This window comes from Megalops cyprinoides, chromosome 2, assembly GCF_013368585.1.
Source record: "Megalops cyprinoides isolate fMegCyp1 chromosome 2, fMegCyp1.pri, whole genome shotgun sequence".
In the NCBI taxonomy this organism is placed as follows: Eukaryota; Metazoa; Chordata; class Actinopteri; order Elopiformes; family Megalopidae; genus Megalops; species Megalops cyprinoides.
Genome location: NC_050584.1, coordinates 55,184,850 through 55,202,544, shown reverse-complemented (window position 1 = coordinate 55,202,544; position 17,695 = coordinate 55,184,850). Strand labels below are relative to the sequence as shown.

At 41.8% G+C, this 17,695-nt stretch overlaps 2 protein-coding genes across 8 annotated transcripts in view; one reads left to right on the top strand and one right to left on the bottom strand.

Moving 5' to 3' along the window:
- Window positions 1-11,236, bottom strand: part of camsap2a (calmodulin regulated spectrin-associated protein family, member 2a) — a 44,333-nt gene extending 33,097 nt beyond the window's left edge. For all 7 annotated transcript variants that reach the window (XM_036520808.1, XM_036520813.1, XM_036520811.1 and 4 more), the window contains exons 1-2: window positions 10,575-11,236; window positions 4,137-4,396 (exon numbers count right to left, since the gene is read on the bottom strand). In XM_036520808.1, the coding sequence (XP_036376701.1) occupies window positions 4,137-4,396; window positions 10,575-10,713 (399 nt within the window). In that variant the 5' untranslated portion in view covers window positions 10,714-11,236. The remainder of the gene's footprint in view (window positions 1-4,136; window positions 4,397-10,574) is intronic.
- A 1,217-nt stretch (window positions 11,237-12,453) lies between these two features.
- On the top strand, window positions 12,454-17,375 carry ddx59 (DEAD (Asp-Glu-Ala-Asp) box polypeptide 59). The gene is made up of 7 exons (XM_036519939.1): window positions 12,454-13,319; window positions 14,325-14,507; window positions 14,991-15,080; window positions 15,162-15,413; window positions 16,341-16,493; window positions 16,717-16,845; window positions 17,097-17,375. Exons 1-7 carry the CDS (start codon window positions 12,462-12,464, stop codon window positions 17,373-17,375), a joined length of 1,944 nt encoding a protein of 647 aa, XP_036375832.1. The 5' UTR covers window positions 12,454-12,461.
- The last annotated feature ends 320 nt before the right edge of the window (window positions 17,376-17,695 follow it).

Genomic DNA, 17,695 nt, shown 5'->3' with positions numbered 1-17,695 from the left:
GTTATTATCCTTTACCTGGACAGTGGCCAGCAGCCACCCACAAATCTGTCAAATCTGCACCTTTTTCTGGAGATAAAAGAAAGTTTGGCCAGTCTCTTACCTTTAGGCAGTTAGTAACACAACAGTAAGAGAAACATAGTAACAGTAACAGCAATATAGTTGTAATTTCGTTGTCTTGAACAATGACAATGAAGCTCTTATCTTATCTTAATATCACCTTGTTCCCATTCAGAATGCACATCCAACATATACAAACTACTATTGCACAGAGAATAGGGTACGGCCTGACTTGAATGTGTTGCAACATTACTGCATTTGTGTGTAAAGGTACTGTGAGAAGAAGCTATGTGTCATTTGTTGGTTGATATACCTGCTATTGGATTGACATAGTTTCCTTTAAAGTCCCGGGCTGGTTTAAACGTGCATTTTCTTGTTTTCTTGGTTTTTGCCTTTTATAGTACCAGAGCCACCCTCCGCTACGGTAAGAACCAATACAAATTAGAAGAATAGTGATGGATTTTTGCCATCAGCAGCAGCCTACCCCTAATGTAGATATACTTATGACTCAAATGCACTGAAGGCCAGTTCACCATGGTGCAGCCCTGGGCTGTACTGCAACCTGAGCAGTCTAGCCACTGTAAATTCCAGCACAAAGCAGCTCTTTTTCATTGCTAAAGATAACCATTACCTGAATAAATTCAAGTAGGAGAAAACTTAAAGACACCTGTCACAGCAAGCAGTAATAATGGATAATTATAAAAACACTATAGTACAGAAACTACAATAGACATGTTAATAAGAATACTGTGTTGGCATGTGGATGTGAGGCATTATCTGTGTGTGCATGCATCACTATTCTAAGCGTGTGTGTGTGCAAGAGAAAGCGGAGGGAGAGCAAGTGTGTGTGTGTGTGTGTGTGTGTGTGTGTGTGTGTGTGTGTGTGCCTGTATGCGTGGGCAGCATGAGCAGATGGGAGCGCACTTCTTCAGATGTGAGTCCATCGAAGAAACCCCGCCTGGGAGATGTGGAGCAAAAGCACTGCAATGCAGAAACCTCTACCTCCATGGCTTTTCCAGGTCAGGAGAGAAACTAAAATCACATGCAAATTGCAACACTGCAGACCTTCACCAGAGGCTGTCATAAATACAGGCCTAACAAATTAAAAATGCTGCTGTTTTGCTAAACACAAACCATCACACGTTCACACACCACTACAGCTGCCTAACCTCACGCTATTACCTGAAACTGAACATCATATGTTTGAAGGATTCCACTGTAGGCTTACAAAGTGGAGAAAAAAGAACCCATTCCTAAATTAAAATGCAACATAATACTGCATATTACTGAGTATTTAGTCAGTTTAGTAATGTGGCAACATTCAGGTACAAGGCTTTGGAGATTTCCTTTCTTTATGTTCTCCCATGAAAGCACGCTGAAGGTTTCCTGAATACCAAGAGAGATGTGGAGGTACCTCCCAAGCAAATTCAACACCATTTCTCCTTGAACAATTGATGGTACATTTTTTATGCTATCACTTCAACACGTGGATGTCCCCAGTGTCCCACCTGGCAATCAAACCCAAAACTGACATGGTCAGTGTCCACAGCTTTGACCACTACACCACATGCTGTCATAATGGGCATGTCAGCGCTTAAATTATCTAAGACACTGGATGAAATACATAATTGATTCTTTCACTGTTCCTATGACTCTTGTTTGCCACAGCAGGAGTCATAAGAACAGTGAATGAGGTAATATTGCTCGACAGATGAGACCTGATAGGATTTTTCATTGCCCCAAATCTACTGGGATTACAGTCTGACCTTTAAATACCCTACCTTACACGGTGCAGTAGGTAAACAAGACCAGACAAACTCTCTAGTTATATCAGTAATATCAAACATTCAGCAAATAGAGATTGTCATATACTGAAATAACCATCTGCCATAAGTTGCTATATAAAAACCCTGTTAATATAATGTATGAAAACTGTCTTAATGTCCCTGTTTCTGACTGCAGTGCAATAGGGAACTGGTCACAGTCCTTATGTACTTTGCTGTGGGAATTTATTTATTGAACCATGGATGCTGCCCACAGGAAAAAAAACACGATATACACTTGAATGAGACAATTATTATAACTTAATAAGTTAAGACTGCCTGAGATTATTAAAGCATGAGAGACAAAAACCTTCTCATTACCAGCAAAACATACTCTTTTAAATTTGGACAGAAATCCAATCTACGTTTACTGCAATTCTAAAATGATGATTATCCCAAAGAACAGATTAAGTCATCTAGACACACCAAAATCTGTAGTTCCTAAATACAGTATAAGCACATTTGGATATATCCATGAAAATTGTGGGTATTCATGCCTGTGCAGATATGTCACCAATGAATGAAATTATAAATTTTTAACAAGACTTCTCATTTAAATTTTACTTAGACTTGTGACTTGTGTACCTATACCTGGGGGCAACTAACACAGCACACATTTTACATGTGATCTATTCACAAACCTTAATATTTATTGGAGAAATCCAGGTCAAGTACTTTGGCCACAGATACAATGGCACTTCCCAACTTGGGAACTGAACCTGCAACCTTTGGGTTTGAGGAGTGTTTACGCTATGAGACCACCTACAGGCTGTATCTGAACTATAATTTCACTCTGCCTTCAATACAAAGGGTTTTAAAACGGCTTAACACAATCACCAATAAAAATGGACCATGGGTGATAAGACAGAACAGCAAAAGGGAGGGCAGGAATCCATCCACGTTTGTGCCATATTAAGACACTCCAAGGTGTTTAATTGTGAATGCAACAGGAGACAATCAATGCACAATGACAGCAATTAACAGCTCATGAACAGCCCTACAGGTGCTCACAGTAGAAAATTCATGTCTCTCATTCTTCCCCTACAAAGGGGGGGGGGGGGGGGGGGGATCCTCAGGCTTAGAGCATCAGGGTTGTGTCCCTCATGCGTTTTCCTCTTTTTTTTTTTTTTTTACCAAAGGCTTAGGCTGAAACATCAAACGGCCTTGTACTGCACTCTCCGGTGCTGAAGCACACACTCTCAAAGCCCTAGTAATGAGAGAAAATCTGAAGATTCTCAGTGTTCACTAATGCTGAGAATTCATCAAATCCTGCAGCTTCAGTCCAGGGAACACGGAGGATACTGACAACCGTCATTAGTTTTCCCATTTTAAAGCTGACAGGGAAATCTTCAAAGTAATGATTTGTTGTAGCTAGGGGGATATACGGAGTGACAGCAAAAACAGTTACCTTAAAAATATGATCACAGTGCTTATGCAATATGGTACACATGTCATGACGGATTCAATGTTATTTTCTCAGAACGTTGTATCCAGTGATGATAACACAATATGTTTTTTAGAATTTAAAACCACCTAACATCTATAATTTAAATGATTTGCTCCTGTAGTGTAGCTCCCGTAGATCACATATATGCCTCAGGGAGTGAAACAGATTCTCCTGAAAATAATTATCAGGATAACAGTATTGCAGAAAGTAGAACACAACCCACAGTATGCAAGCCTCCAAGGATGGTCGATGCTCACAGACCACAGCTCACCAAAGCAAAATGGTAAAATGCTATTTTTATCACTAAACCACAGCTGAACACTATTAAACAGACAACTTTGCCAGTAGCTAAGTTGACAGCAAAACACAATTACTGTTGGGAGTAAAGACCTGCTCCTTTCAGTCACTGAATGCACCAGAAGCATTACGCTACACTGTTTACTAATTGTGTTTTAATAGAGAATCAGTCATGCAACCAAAGCCTCCTTTTGTCTTTGACACAGAGCATGATGCTGCTCCCATTTATCTTCCACACACCTCCAAGCCACAGCTCTACCAAAGGGCACAGAGCAGCAGTGTAGAGCGCTCTACCAAAGGGCACAGGGCAATACTTTGGAACACTTCTATGATACTGTGTGAAAGATATGGGCAGAGGAGGAGGAGGAAGAGGGAGACAGATAAAGAGAAAGAGAGAGACTGAGATAAAAGGTGCTGAGAACAACACAAAAGGGGGAGAAAGAGAAGGGGGAAAAGAGAAAAAGAAGACAGAGTGAAGGGGGAGACGGGGAAGAGAGGGAGTCTCCGCTCACCATCTGGATGGGTCTCTTGCGGAGGTCCCTCTCGGTCACCAGCCTCTCCTGGTCGGTGACGTACAGGCCCTTCTGGGCCAGCGCCTGGATGACGGCGTCGTGGCCCAGCAGCGGCTTGGCGGCGTCGCTTTTCAGGATGAGGCTCCCGGCGCGGCAGTACAGCTCGGCCGAGAGCAGCAGGTTCACCACGGGGGGCTTCATGTGCTCCTGGTCATACTGGTCCGTGTAGAAGGGCTCCTTCAGCTCCTCCGGGACACTGTCTGGAGGGACAGCACACAGATGGAACACGGCAAGGTCACCTTCTCCTCAACAGAATAACCTGACATCCACATATGAGTCCCACATTCAATCACCATATGGCCAGTGACATTCATTTAAGAAGCCACTGGAAAAATGCCCTGCAGGAAAGGCTAAATTGCTATACGCTTTACGCCAATTTACAATAATAATCTATGGGACGTTAGCTGAAACCAACAGTATACTTCAAGCCCCTGGCCATAAAGTCTAGTTAATTTCTTTGGAAGTCATAGTGCAGTCCTGTGAGAAGACTATTAACATAATTACACAAAATTAATCATCGAGCATGAAATACTCTGGGCTGCTGCTTTTCAGGGTGAAGCAAAGAGGGCTACAGGAGAGATTAGATGTCGTCAGAGAAGAGAAGGGATGTTATGTTTAACATCTAATGTTAATCTGACTGTCACATCATGACACATCTTGGAGTAAAATTCAATGGATTCACAAAATGATACAGAGTTTGGTTTTCAGATATTTCACAGTCCAATGTGTTATGAAAGGAGCTGGTGGTACACTCTCGGCTCGCTGAACTTGCTGCCATCTATATCGTCCATCAAACCACTGAGAGATAGTTTCACACAAGCAGCAAGGCAGAATCTTATCTGTTCACACTGTTTTATACCTTGAAACTGCTTCTTATAGCATACATAAAGCATACATTGTAGTAATATCATCTGCCCTGGAAACAAAGATGACCAGAAGAGATTTTTCATCGCTGCCATGAAGTCACGTCAACCTCAGTGCAAAAGCAAATGTATGGAACCTTGGACGTACATAAAATGTAGTGTACCATATGCATAGATCACTTAGCCTTTGAGCTGCTTTTTTTCTTTTTCTCTCCAAAGGCAAAGGTATAAATAATCTTGATCAGAAAACACGACCATCTATGGGTGGACATCCCATTGCCATGGAAACTGAGATAAGCTCAGCTGATCCATCGGCAATATGCGCCTCCCTGGGAGAATCTCAGCATTCCATCTGACAGAGGAGAAGCGGCCATATATACTGTGCTATGCAGGCTACGCCTTGTCATACTGGTGAAAAACCGCTCCATTGCTCAATTATTCACAGCCTCGTCGTTAAAAAAAAAAAAATGCAGAACTGTCAGGGCTTGAAGGATAAAATCACCCTGCGAAAGAAACGCAGGGTAAGGCATTCTCAACAGCCGCACACTGCTTCAGTCTTCACCTGCGCAGATCGCTGCGGTCTCCGGGGTGTGCTTCAAGACCGAGTCTCCTAGTCGCAGTATGAAGTCATTGTTTTTTCTGACCACCCAGCAATTCACTCAGCGTCAGTAAGAAGCCAGAGCTCTAAGAGCTGGAGCTGGAGCTGAAGAGTGGCTTACCCAGCTCCAAGGTGTCAGATACGATTCCCTACTGCTGGAATGACTGACACCTGCCTGCTCAACACCTTCACCACACAACTAAGACATTCAGAAACTGCTGAAATCTGCACATTGCTGAAACGCGTCTTGTCTGCTGAACTTTTTTTTTATGTTTTTCTTTCACACTGAAGAACAACCTTCAAAATAAGTTTACATACAGTACCCAATAGCAGAACTACCAGGGATGTCTGGAGTGTGTTGCTGTGCTGGACAGAGGCAAGGCTTTCGAATGTATCTGAAACATTTCCAGTTCCATAAAAAGCAGACAGAGCAAACAAAGAGAAGAACTGTTACAGCCAAATCCTCCAAACCACGCCCCTCTACAGCATATCACTGTCCACAGACTGAGACTGTTTCAGTGAGACGGGCCGCTGCTCCACGCCCACACTGACACGCTTTTCGTCTCATTACCACACATGACCTTAAATACCTCCAGTGTGACCCACAGAATCTCATCACATTAGTCAGATTGAATTTAAATACAAAGACCAGCAGGCACAAACAGTTCCAAACGGGGGGCATGACTATGTTCCACACAGTAAGGCCCAAAGATTTTTTTTCCATTTGTGTTGCATGGAAACAGAAATGGAAAAGTCCACTGCTGGAGTGAAAGAGGGGTGGTTTCAGCAGGCCAGGCCTGGTTAACGGTGCCCCTTTCCTCTCCTGTACATGTGACTCATCGGCTGGGTCCCTCACACCAGGGGGTCTACGCGTTTTAAAGCTCCACAGTATTTTTCCATTTTGGGACGTTCTTTGATCTTCTGTTATTACAAATACGTCACACATAAGACTCTAACAGTGCTATTCAGGAGCTCCTTGTCATGTGCCATTTGTGCTACTAAATACCACCTCTCATCTACCTCTTTTCAAGTAAGACTCGGAGAACGGCAGAGGTACGCATTTACCAAAACCCCAAGCACATGAGAGGTCATCAAAGGTGTGGGAGGGGCCAGAACAGCAGATAAAACCTTCAAGGGCTGAGACAGGGGCACAGAGGAGGTATTTAGAAGTGACACCCACTGATAACTACTGATTATCACTGACTACATTCCTGTGCACAAATAAATACAGTGACCCTTCTTCACACACACACTTCTTCACTCTCACACATACACAGACACACAGACACTCTCCACTCTGAAAACTAGCCTGCATAGCATGTGCATTCTTATACCGTAGATGCTGAGAATCTGAAGAACAGATGAGTGTTCATTTTAATGAGACTGTGTATCAGACACAGATGGCATGAGGTTTCCGCAACTTTACATTGCAAATAGAAGATCTGTCAGGGAATCATAACAGATGAGGCCAAAAATCCCCACTAAAGTGCAGAGAGAAATCTTATCCATGAGTTCATCAAACGCTCCTTTGACAAGGAATGTTCCTTTTTTGTGTCTGCCATCAGGCACGAAACATTCAGGAAGTAGCTTTCCCAGGGAAGCAAAACACAACAGGAAAGATCATTACCCTGAAATATCACAATGATGCAGAAATGAATCGCTCTTAAAAGCTGAATTCATTTTATGTATTCAGTTCATCAGATTCTGCTTCTTTCCTTCTCCTGTGCTCTGTTTGACAACATCGCTGTTACCGGTTTGGAGTTCAGTCATGATCTAGAAACCAGCAGTGCTTCTCTCCCTGGGGACTACGCTATATTTTGGGATTCACTGCAATTCACTCCAGCTAACTGAACCACCATCATCAGGACATTTGCAATTCAACATTATAATAAAGCTTGGATTTCACATGTTCCAAGATATTGGAAAAAAAAAAACATGTTCACCCAATAAGAATGGGAATGTATTTATGTAAATATATTTATTTGCTTGATAAAACCATACATTTGTATCATTTGGAGTATATAAGCCATTTCATGCAACTTGACAATACATTTTAGAAATGTTCATTTAAAAAAAAAAGAATTGATAACGCTATTTCAGTAAATGAGGCTGTAATAAAAGCCACAACAGCCCTGGATATAACATTTATTTCCTAACACTGAAAAAGCTGAAGACCGAAGTCATTCAGTTGCTGAATGAAAGTGCATCCTGTACATTTTTGTTATGTTTACAAAAAATGCCATCAGTCTTTGTATCATGACATGTCTGGTAGACTTGAAAATGAGAATTAGTAATAACAGATAATTAAAGGATATATGCCACTCTTGTTCTGTTACCTTTTAAAAAAAACTAGTTTGAAGGTTTAAGATTGAAAAAGACTGCTGAGTACAGGGGGCATACTGTGTGTCACGTGTGTTTCTTTTACTCTAATTACAGGTTACTATCGAAGGTCACTATTGAGGAAAACAAAACAGCCATCCTTCAGTGCTGCAGAGTAGAGGAAATTCAGCACATGTGATTTAACTGCTTATCTGCTCCATTCACCACTGTACAAACATCTGCATGCATACTTTCAAGACTTTGGTCAATGGAAAACTTCTAAATAAAATATTAAAAAATCCCAGGAAAAACTTTGTACAAACAACATAGTGTTGCTTCAGTAATTTTCAAAACCATTTCATCAAAGCTACAAGGAATTACAAGGAATGAAAACTCATAGAATCACTATTCACAATCTATTAATGTTCCCAGATGCTGTAAGTGAGGATGGGTATAAATATACCATAACTCTGTTTACAGCTCTAATGACTAATTTTATCTGTGAAACATGCATTTACTCTGGTGGTTATATTACTGATGCTAAAAAACTACATAATATACAATACAATTATACTTTTGTGCTAGTGGTAGACTAGTAGACTCCCTTATCAAGGACATTAATAATGATCACAAGTTTACTTATACCATAAGGCAGTATATGGCTGAATTTTAACTGGGGAAAGTGGTATCAGGTACTTTGCTTAAACATAAGCGCTATTACACATTGTTAGATATCAACAATTAAATGAACCATCTGAAACATTGCAGATAAGGCTGGTGCCTTTCTAACTGCTGATCACATCATGTGCTCCTGGCAAATTTATCAATAAAAGAACAGACACTGAAATGTCAGACAGAGAGTTCCTCAACTCACTCCAAATCCCTCTCACAGACAAGCCACATGCTCATAAATTCATTAATGGGAGGAGACAGGAGCATGTTTAAACATTTAAACTGACTGCAGAGATTTTACAGGACACTGCTGTCACCAGCTCTTGAAGTGGCTTGAATTTCTGTCTCCTGTGCAAGTGCACAGCCAAACTGATTCTGCTTTCAGATGAAGTGTAAATCAGGACGTCCCACATACAATATAGCCTGAGTTCCAAAGGGTTCTGAGAAGCATTCTTGGTTTTAAGGATGCTTAAAAACTGCAGAGATCATATTTTTAAGACATGTTGCATAAATCACCAGTCAGTGTTAATCTCTATGAAAAAAATGAAATTATTTCTTCTATCTATTGCAGATATGAAAAAGAGTACACCAATTGACAACAGAAGAGGACAGGAAAAAGGGAAACCGTCTGATCACCAATTCTTATTAAATTGATTTCCTCCATAAAATGGGACTCTGCAGAACTGGTCTGGGCTGATGTTAAGTACTATGACCAACCAAGCATCAAAGCGTCATTTCATTTTAAATGGAAGGATTTCTGATTCAATGTTAAAGTAAGTGTGGAGGCGCACAAGTGTGGATGGGGGTCGACCCACTTAACACAAAGTGCTAAAATGAAGCATTTGTGAGAACAATGATTCACGGATTAGCCAAAAGGGTCTTACTGCTTCTGTCAATACAGTACTCCTTTGCAGATTAAGATCACAACATTTCTCTAAATTAACAATCATTTTCAGTTTTTTAAAAATGAAATAATTCTGTTAGTCTACTAAAACACAATTGCCTTAGAAGTAACCAAGCCTGAAAGGTGACATTTCTGTGGATATATTGTAAACCATAGGAGCAAGCAAAACTCTATTCTTTAAGTATGTGGTCAAAAAGTGTACCTTCTTGTTTCAAAGTATCTGCGGTATCTACAAACATTGGTCTGCAGAATAGCCAAGGGGCAACCAGGCCCTTACCAGGTTAGCAGGCCATTACATGACATTAAATTCCAAACTAATGGGTTCACGGCAGATAATCACCATGGCTTGCAGACTAATAGGAGATTTTGCACGCTATCTTCTTATGAGACAATCAGATGAAACAATAACATGCCGACATTATAACACACTGCATTACAGCACAAATCTGATCATTTAAAAGTGATTCATATGATTTAACGACTTGATTATGGATTCGCCAGACCCAAAATTTCAGTCACATTATAGTCGTGCTATGAGAACGTTTCTGATATTCCACGGCCGGGGATGTTCCACAAGCTGTTCCGTCTGTCTGTTTTTAAGCTTGACCCCGTATTTGAAAGGAAACACGCAACAGTTAACGGCTCCATAATTTGCAACAGTCCACTTAGACAGTGGCAAGCTTGTATGCAATTCTTCTATTGTTGCATAACTCAAATGCACTCCAGTTGTAAACATTTTGCATGGTAAATACCTGAATAATCAACCTGTTTTATCTCTTAGCAGTTGAACTATACTATGAAGCCACAGATGGTGTGATTTGGAGAGCAAAATAAAAAATGTTTTTGTACATAGATCTATATACTTATTGTTGAACGCGTTTAGCTTTTGTTGTCTAATTATCAATAATGAAATTTCAAAAACAATGTTTTTAAATTAATCTAATATGTACAATAACAGATTATATAAGACCACATTTTCCGATGCGACTGGCTAAATAAAAACAAGAAAAGACGCCACCTACCTGTCCCAAAGGCTTTGGCTATCAGCCATGTCAGGCTACAACAGATCTTAGCCTTGGTGAAATCGTAGTGATCAAAAGATTTTATAGCTGGAACGATAAAAGTCTTTTTAATATCCTTCGAGTCAGCCACATCACCCATATTAACACTTTGAACGGTCAATTCCAGTCCCCCGAAAACTAACGTTAGTTAACTATCAAGCAATGGAAGCTGATGACATCCCTCCAATGGAATTCAATGCACCAAATTTGACTTCGTATGCTTATTGAATTTAAAGATGCAGTTTTCTATCCGATCGTGTCAGAGTATGCTAACACGCCTATCTAAAGGCTAGTGCTATTCTATCTTGAATCATTACTCCATTTGTCGAGGCGTTGTCAATCCAGGGAGCAAGCCCAGTCAACTGCAGTCTATCTCCTTGCAATTTTCATCCATTCTCTGGCATTGCCCTCCTCAGACTGCTGAAAGGATTTTAGCGTTTCAGAGCAAACCGTGCGTTTTTGCTGGCGAGCAGGACCGGCTTCCATCTTCCGAACTCTTATTTCGCAGCCACCCAGACTTTGCCTTTTCGTTTCCACATTTTTTACTTCGGATTTTTACAGTTCTACTTCCCAATTCAATCTCTGTCTTTGCCTGCTCGCTGCGGTTTTCCTGCCGCACTGACTCTATTAAGGATCTCCAGTATTGCGCCTGCGCGAATGCAGCGCGATCCGCCCAGACAGTGTGTTGTATCCCGCTTCACACTGCACCGTTGACTGCACGCAGTGCCTACAGTTGCAGAACATAGAGGAGACCAAATAAATATTTTATTTGGAGAGGAGTAATATTTTTTCTGTCTCTGTCACATTGCTGTTAAACATTGTCGATACTTCTACGACTATTACATGACGCAGATTTTGGGAAGGCCATACCAGACCATTGTAGGCTATTTCATTCTATGCTAAAAAGGAAAGAATGGTTTTGAATTCAGATGGGTTGACTTCTTCTCTTTCACTGTGATTAGATATCATAAATACGGCTTTAAACAGGTGCCAGATGGCATTTGGAAACACAGATCAAACGTTCATTTATCAGTGGTATGTCGTGTAGGGTATCTTACCCGAATAATATTGAAGCATTGTGTGTAATATGTGCAATTTAGTGTTTCTGTACAACCTTAATTACCCGGTTTTATCGTGTGCTTGTTTTTTTGTTGTCAGTGTCAAAAACGTACTAAACGTTTAATTCAATAACCAGCTCACGTAAGGGATGTAATACGCTTCTTCTTCTACCCCCTCTTCTTATTTCACTTTTTAGAGTTTATATTCTGTTAACTTTGTTACAAATAACATGTAGCAAGTCATACAACTCTTTAGTCACTGTGCCGTGTATATTCACACATTTAATTAGCTATTATTTGATACTTGTTGATTAAATGGGGAATGTTTAATGATAAAATAATGAAATGGTTTTAGCATAGTAATGTTTACAGAGTACTGCTAAAATAAACATTCAAAAATCTAAACAGGGCGAAATAAATACACAAACCTTGTAATGGACTGCATTACCCAGAACAGAGCTCTTTTACGTCATAAACACGAGACAAACCAATTTTGAAAACACCCACGGTATCACGAAGAGCTACTGCGGTGCGGTGCAACTATCATGTGTTTGATCAAGATTGTTGTATGTACTACACTTTGAATTGTGAAACAATGTATTAAATGGGCACCAAATAGCTTTAATCTTTGTGTCTAGCAAATGTAACCGCTGATTGGTAGCATCTAGTTAACGTTAGTTGAGACTGTCAGTGCCTTTAACTTAAGGAGTAGCTCGACACTAGCTAGCTTGCTAGCTAGCAGCCGAGTCTTCGTAAAATATTCATTTGTCTGTGCTGTTTCATAGTGAACATGTTTATGCCAAGAGCTCTTAAAGTAAAAAGAGCCTTAGACGTCTCTAATCAAGTTGTAAAGAAATGTAAGGTGAGCGCGGAGCAAGCCGGTGAGTGCTCTAATGAGAACGTGACGTCTCAGAGTCCTGTTGAAGTGCCCTACGATGGGACTCTCACAGACACTGAGCAAAAGCAACCCGACGATCACTGCGAGGCTGTCCCAGGCAGCCCACACGCAGAGACCGGTTCAGACAGAGGGTCGGGAGAATTTCATGATTCTGAGGTAGAGGACAGCGAAGAGGAGGAGCCCGTGAAAGCGCTCAAGAAGAGTCAAAGATGGCCAGAACCTGGAGAGCCCGTATGTGTCGTGTGTGGTCGATATGGAGAGTATATCTGTGACAGCACCGATAACGATGTGTGCAGCCTTGAGTGCAAGGCCGATCACCTAGCCCAGATGGGCATAGCTACACAAAAGCCTCCCTGCTCCCCTGATCAACCTGAGAGGGAAAAGTCTGGGCCGGCAGCACTGTCTGCTGTGTGTGCTGGGAGCAGTGTTGAGCAGGAACAGGGCTATTGCTACAGAGAGGATAGTTTCATCTCCAGTCTGACCGAGGAACAGGTCCAGAGGGTGAAGCAGGAGCTGGGGATTGTGACGCAGGGCCAGGATGTTTTGAGACCCATCATAGAGTTTGAACACTGCGACTTCCCTGCGGCTCTGAGCGCCAATCTCAAGAAGGCTGGCTACGAGGCTCCCACCCCGGTCCAGATGCAAATGGTCCCCGTCGGATTGGCGGGCCGGGATGTGATCGCCAGCGCGGATACGGGCTCTGGGAAAACTGCTGCCTTCCTGCTTCCCGTTGTGGTGCGCGCCCTGGAGGTAAAGTGTGAAATCAATGAGAGGCAGTAAGGGTCTGAACTGCTCCAGGACTGTCTGGCTCTGCAACACATGGTTCCTTTCATCTGCCATAGGCTTGAATTCGGCCCCAAGCTCACAGACACATGGTATCCATTTGCTGTGGCGATCAAAAGTCCCCCCCCCCCCCCCCAGACACCCACGCCTTGCAAACTCATAATATGGGAGTTTTAATTTTGGCGGGGCTGTCAGCAGTTATTTTATGAGTATAATTGCTTAAATTTCAGTAAATGTTTGAAGAAAAGAACATTTGTCCTCAGAGAATATGTGTTGCTCTGAAATTAAATGCCTGCGTAGGTTAAATTATGTTGAAATATTTTTAACCTTTTAGTTCTGACGTCTTCACCATGCTTGTGGTTTAAATAAATTTTAAATGCAGCTGCAACTGGTAGCTATATTTCCTCTCTCCCTCCTTCTGTCTCACTTTATTTCACTTGCTTTCTTCTTCTCTTTGTTTATGCCTTCCCCTCTCTCTGTCCTTCTTTCTCTTTTGTCTGGAGCAGCAGTAGTTCGATATTTGGGATCTATATTTGTCCGTGGCTGTGCTGTGTCCGCATTTTAAAATGACAAGCTGCTGTACAGCGAACCATGCAACATTAAGGAACGCTTTTACCATGCTGAATCAAAAAGGCTGACCTATGTAAAAGCCTGCCTGTAATGCTGTCTGTGCATTTTGTTTATCATGTGCTAGTGTAGGAAAATGAGCAGTATCTAGATCAATCTGTAGGTACATTTTTTGCCCTGTAAGGTAACATTCACACAGTAGAGTCAGTACAAGCTGTTATCAGTAGAATTTCTCTGCCACAGACAATTTTTTCCAAATAAAAACTTTTCTAAACTTTGCTTAAAGATTGCGTGCAATAAAATGTACGGTCCAGAGATGACAGTATGCAACCCCGTTAGTACTGCAATACCACCATAAGATCTCAGAATGGTACCCCTGTAAGAGTGACTGCGCTTCTTTTTCAGATAATGGCGGTCCCTCAGCACGGTCCGGCAGGCCTCATCCTGACCCCGACGCGAGAGCTGGCCATCCAGATCGAGAGGCAGGCGAAGGAGCTGGTGATGGGGCTGCCCAACATGAGGACGGCCCTGCTGGTGGGCGGCATGCCTCTACCCCCGCAGCTCCACCGGCTCAAGCGGAACATTAAGGTACAGTCAGAGCCAGCGGTACCTGTGCGGGGCAGGTAGGACTGAGGCTGCACCCTCAGGATCACCGTGATGCTGGCGTGTGCACTTCCAGCTTAACATGGCAGAGTGGGGAATGTTTCAGGTGATACATTTGAGATGGCCTCTCTGACGCAGGGATCAACTTCATTGGTTACTGATGTGCCACTGCCTGTGTTGTAGATAGAAACACTGTTGGGATTTCACATCAGGGCTGGTTTGAAAATGCGCACAATTCAGATTCATCAGATCTTACAATATGAAATGGCTGGAGAACTACATTACAATTTTATTTCTGTCCTTATCTGGAAAGAAAGGAGCACAGTGAAATGTATTCATTCAATTTATTCATTACAGTTAAATCCGCTCATGTGTCATACATTAGACTGTTTCCCCACAGTACTATGATACAAAGTTTTCAAGCTTATATTCCAAAATACCTTTGGTTTTGTCTGTTTTTTTTTTAAGATTGTAATAGCCACACCAGGACGACTCCTGGAGATCCTGAAACAGAAGGCAGTACAGCTACATGAAGTGAGGATTGTGGTGGTTGATGAGGTATGTGATTTTTAATGGCCTGATACTATACAGCTATTTGATTTTTCAACATCAGCACATTCATGTGTCTTGTTCACTTAGGCTGACACCATGCTGAAGATGGGCTTCCAGCAACAGGTCCTGGATGTCTTGGAGCAAGTCCCAGAGGACCACCAAACTCTGTTAACGTCTGCCACGATCCCAGTGGGCACAGAGCAGCTGGCCACACGGCTGACCCAGGACCCGGTCCGGATCACAATTGGGGAGAAGAACCAGCCCTGCTCCAACGTTCGGCAGATAGTTCTGTGGGTCGAGGAACCTTCAAAGAAAAGGAAACTGTTTGAAATTTTGAATGTATGTCTTCTCTATTATCTGCTTATGCACGGCATTAGAAAAATGCAAGAAACAAGTGACAATTATGTAGTATTTTGTACTATAAGTAGTACGTAGTATAAGGTTGTATTTTAGTTAGCAATTTGTCATTCAGACACAGGAGATGTATTCAGTTGTTTTATTCTGTAAGGGGTTTTAAACTGGAGAATACTAGAAAAAAATAAAGCAAATTACAAGAGGCAAAACATGACATAAAACACAGACATTTAATGTTGGGCATTGGATTTGACAGGATATTTATCTCTGTCAGGATAAAAGTCAACCAGCTATTGTATGCCAGATGGTTGATTTATGGCGTGGCTTTAGTGTCAGAACTGAAAAAGCCAGAATCACGTTCTTTACACACATAAGGGTATTGGGTTTTGATGTTTGACTTCAAGAATTTCAACATATTTCTTTTGGTTGTGTCTTCATACAAAATGCTGTTATGGGATGCGTCTCAGCTTTTGTGCTTAGTAACACGCTAGCTCTTGAGAAGGTGGGGAGCCCTGCTGTCTGAGAGAACACAGCAGACCATATTTAGATGACTGCTACAGAGCTTTTCCCCCTCTGAAGGAAATGGGTGGGACCTGTGCTGTGGCACTTGTCCAGGAGCTGGAGCAGCAGCAGCTCATACCCTTTGACACGGGACATGGCAAAGAGCAGGAAATAGCACAGCTCGGGAAGATCCACTGCAGAAAACACAGTGTATCATAAGCTAGCCACTGAACCCTTCTGGAAGTGCTTAATAGTAGTGATTCCCTATGCTGCTGTCCTGGTTTATACTTTCATATTATCAAGAATTTGATGTGATAAATGTTTTATGAAAATGTTTTGATGGTGAGAGCTTCTCCTCAGGCTTGTTTTAATTTCAGATAACATAAAGCTTGATGTTTTTTTATTGAACAGGACAGGAAACTGTATCATCCGCCAGTGCTGGTGTTTGTGGACTGCAAACTGGGGGCGGACCTGCTTTGCGAGGCAGTGCGCAAAGTCATGGCTCTGAACGCTGTGGCCATCCATTCTGACAAGCCCCAATGTGAGCGCAACAGGATTTTAAAGGTCAGGGCTTCCACAGACTTTAAATCAGAGTGGCCATTTTTCTTTCCAGAGGTCTGTGTTTACAGTGATGAGGGTAACAGTTAGATTTCTACTCTTGGAAATAAATGTAATCTGGACTGGCATGGAGGAAAAGAGTGTGTAAAACTCTTCATATTTCCATTACTCCGTAGATCTAAGTCACACAGGGCAATATATCTTATGCGCTGATGGGTTTTTCTTCCAGGGTCTGCTTGAAGGGGAGTTTGAAGTTGTCGTCAGCACAGGAGTACTGGGCAGAGGTCTTGACCTGGTCAATGTCAAACTGGTGGTGAACTTCGACATGCCCTCTAATATGGATGAATATGTTCATCAGGTAAAAAATTTCAAATTTATTCACAACAAATAGGCACACATAACAAATTTGCTTTTTTTTCATTTTTGTGCAACTTGCTAGTCCTTGTTAAAAAATATGATAGTACAAGAAAATGTAAGATAAAATAAAACTGTATTGTAAACGTTCATTGGTTTTGGTTTTATCACTGTATTTTAAACCAGCTGTATCTGGCTGGGATTTCAGTTAGGGTTCTGGCCTTTTTGACTTGACTTGCATTGCCATGTGTGCAGGTTGGGAGAGCGGGAAGACTGGGCTATCGAGGGACTGCCATCACGTTCCTGAACAACAACAACAAGCGTCTGTTCCTGGAGGTGGTGAACAGAGTGAAACCCACAGGGTCCCTGCTGCCCCCCCAGCTCCTTAACTCCCCCCACCTCCATGAGCAGCAGAGGAGGGAGAGACAGAAGAACAAGAAGGGGGAGGACACCATCGTCGCCAAGAATGACCTCATTGACATCATCAGAAAACACGACAGGAGCACTTTCAAGAAGCAGTCCCACATACCCTGAATACAGTTGGTTGTGATTATGTATGTACATAAACATATTTTGGAAACCACATATTATCTGTTAACTTGTCTGTTAACTATGTCAATAACCTGTTGTTCCTTACGGGAACGATTTCTAATAAATGAGAAATAAAGACTTATGTTGTGAATGTAGCCTCCTTACATTGATATCTTTACAGTTGTCTCATGATCTTTTTTAAATGTGAGTAAAATTATTTTTGGAGCATTTTTGTATTGGATTAACATATAGATACGTTTGTGTAAAATGATAAGAAATACTAAATTCTCTTGCTTTTCATATGACATTTCACACAGTTAAAG

Excerpts from the sequence above, each read along its gene's own strand:
- ddx59 (XM_036519939.1), top strand. The coding sequence starts at position 12,462 with ATGTTTATGCCAAGAGCTCTTAAAGTAAAAAGAGCCTTAGACGTCTCT. Across the intron at positions 13,320-14,324 it reads TTGTGGTGCGCGCCCTGGAG|ATAATGGCGGTCCCTCAGCA; the intron begins GTAAAGTGTGAA and ends CTTCTTTTTCAG. Across the intron at positions 15,414-16,340 it reads AACTGTTTGAAATTTTGAAT|GACAGGAAACTGTATCATCC; the intron begins GTATGTCTTCTC and ends TTTATTGAACAG.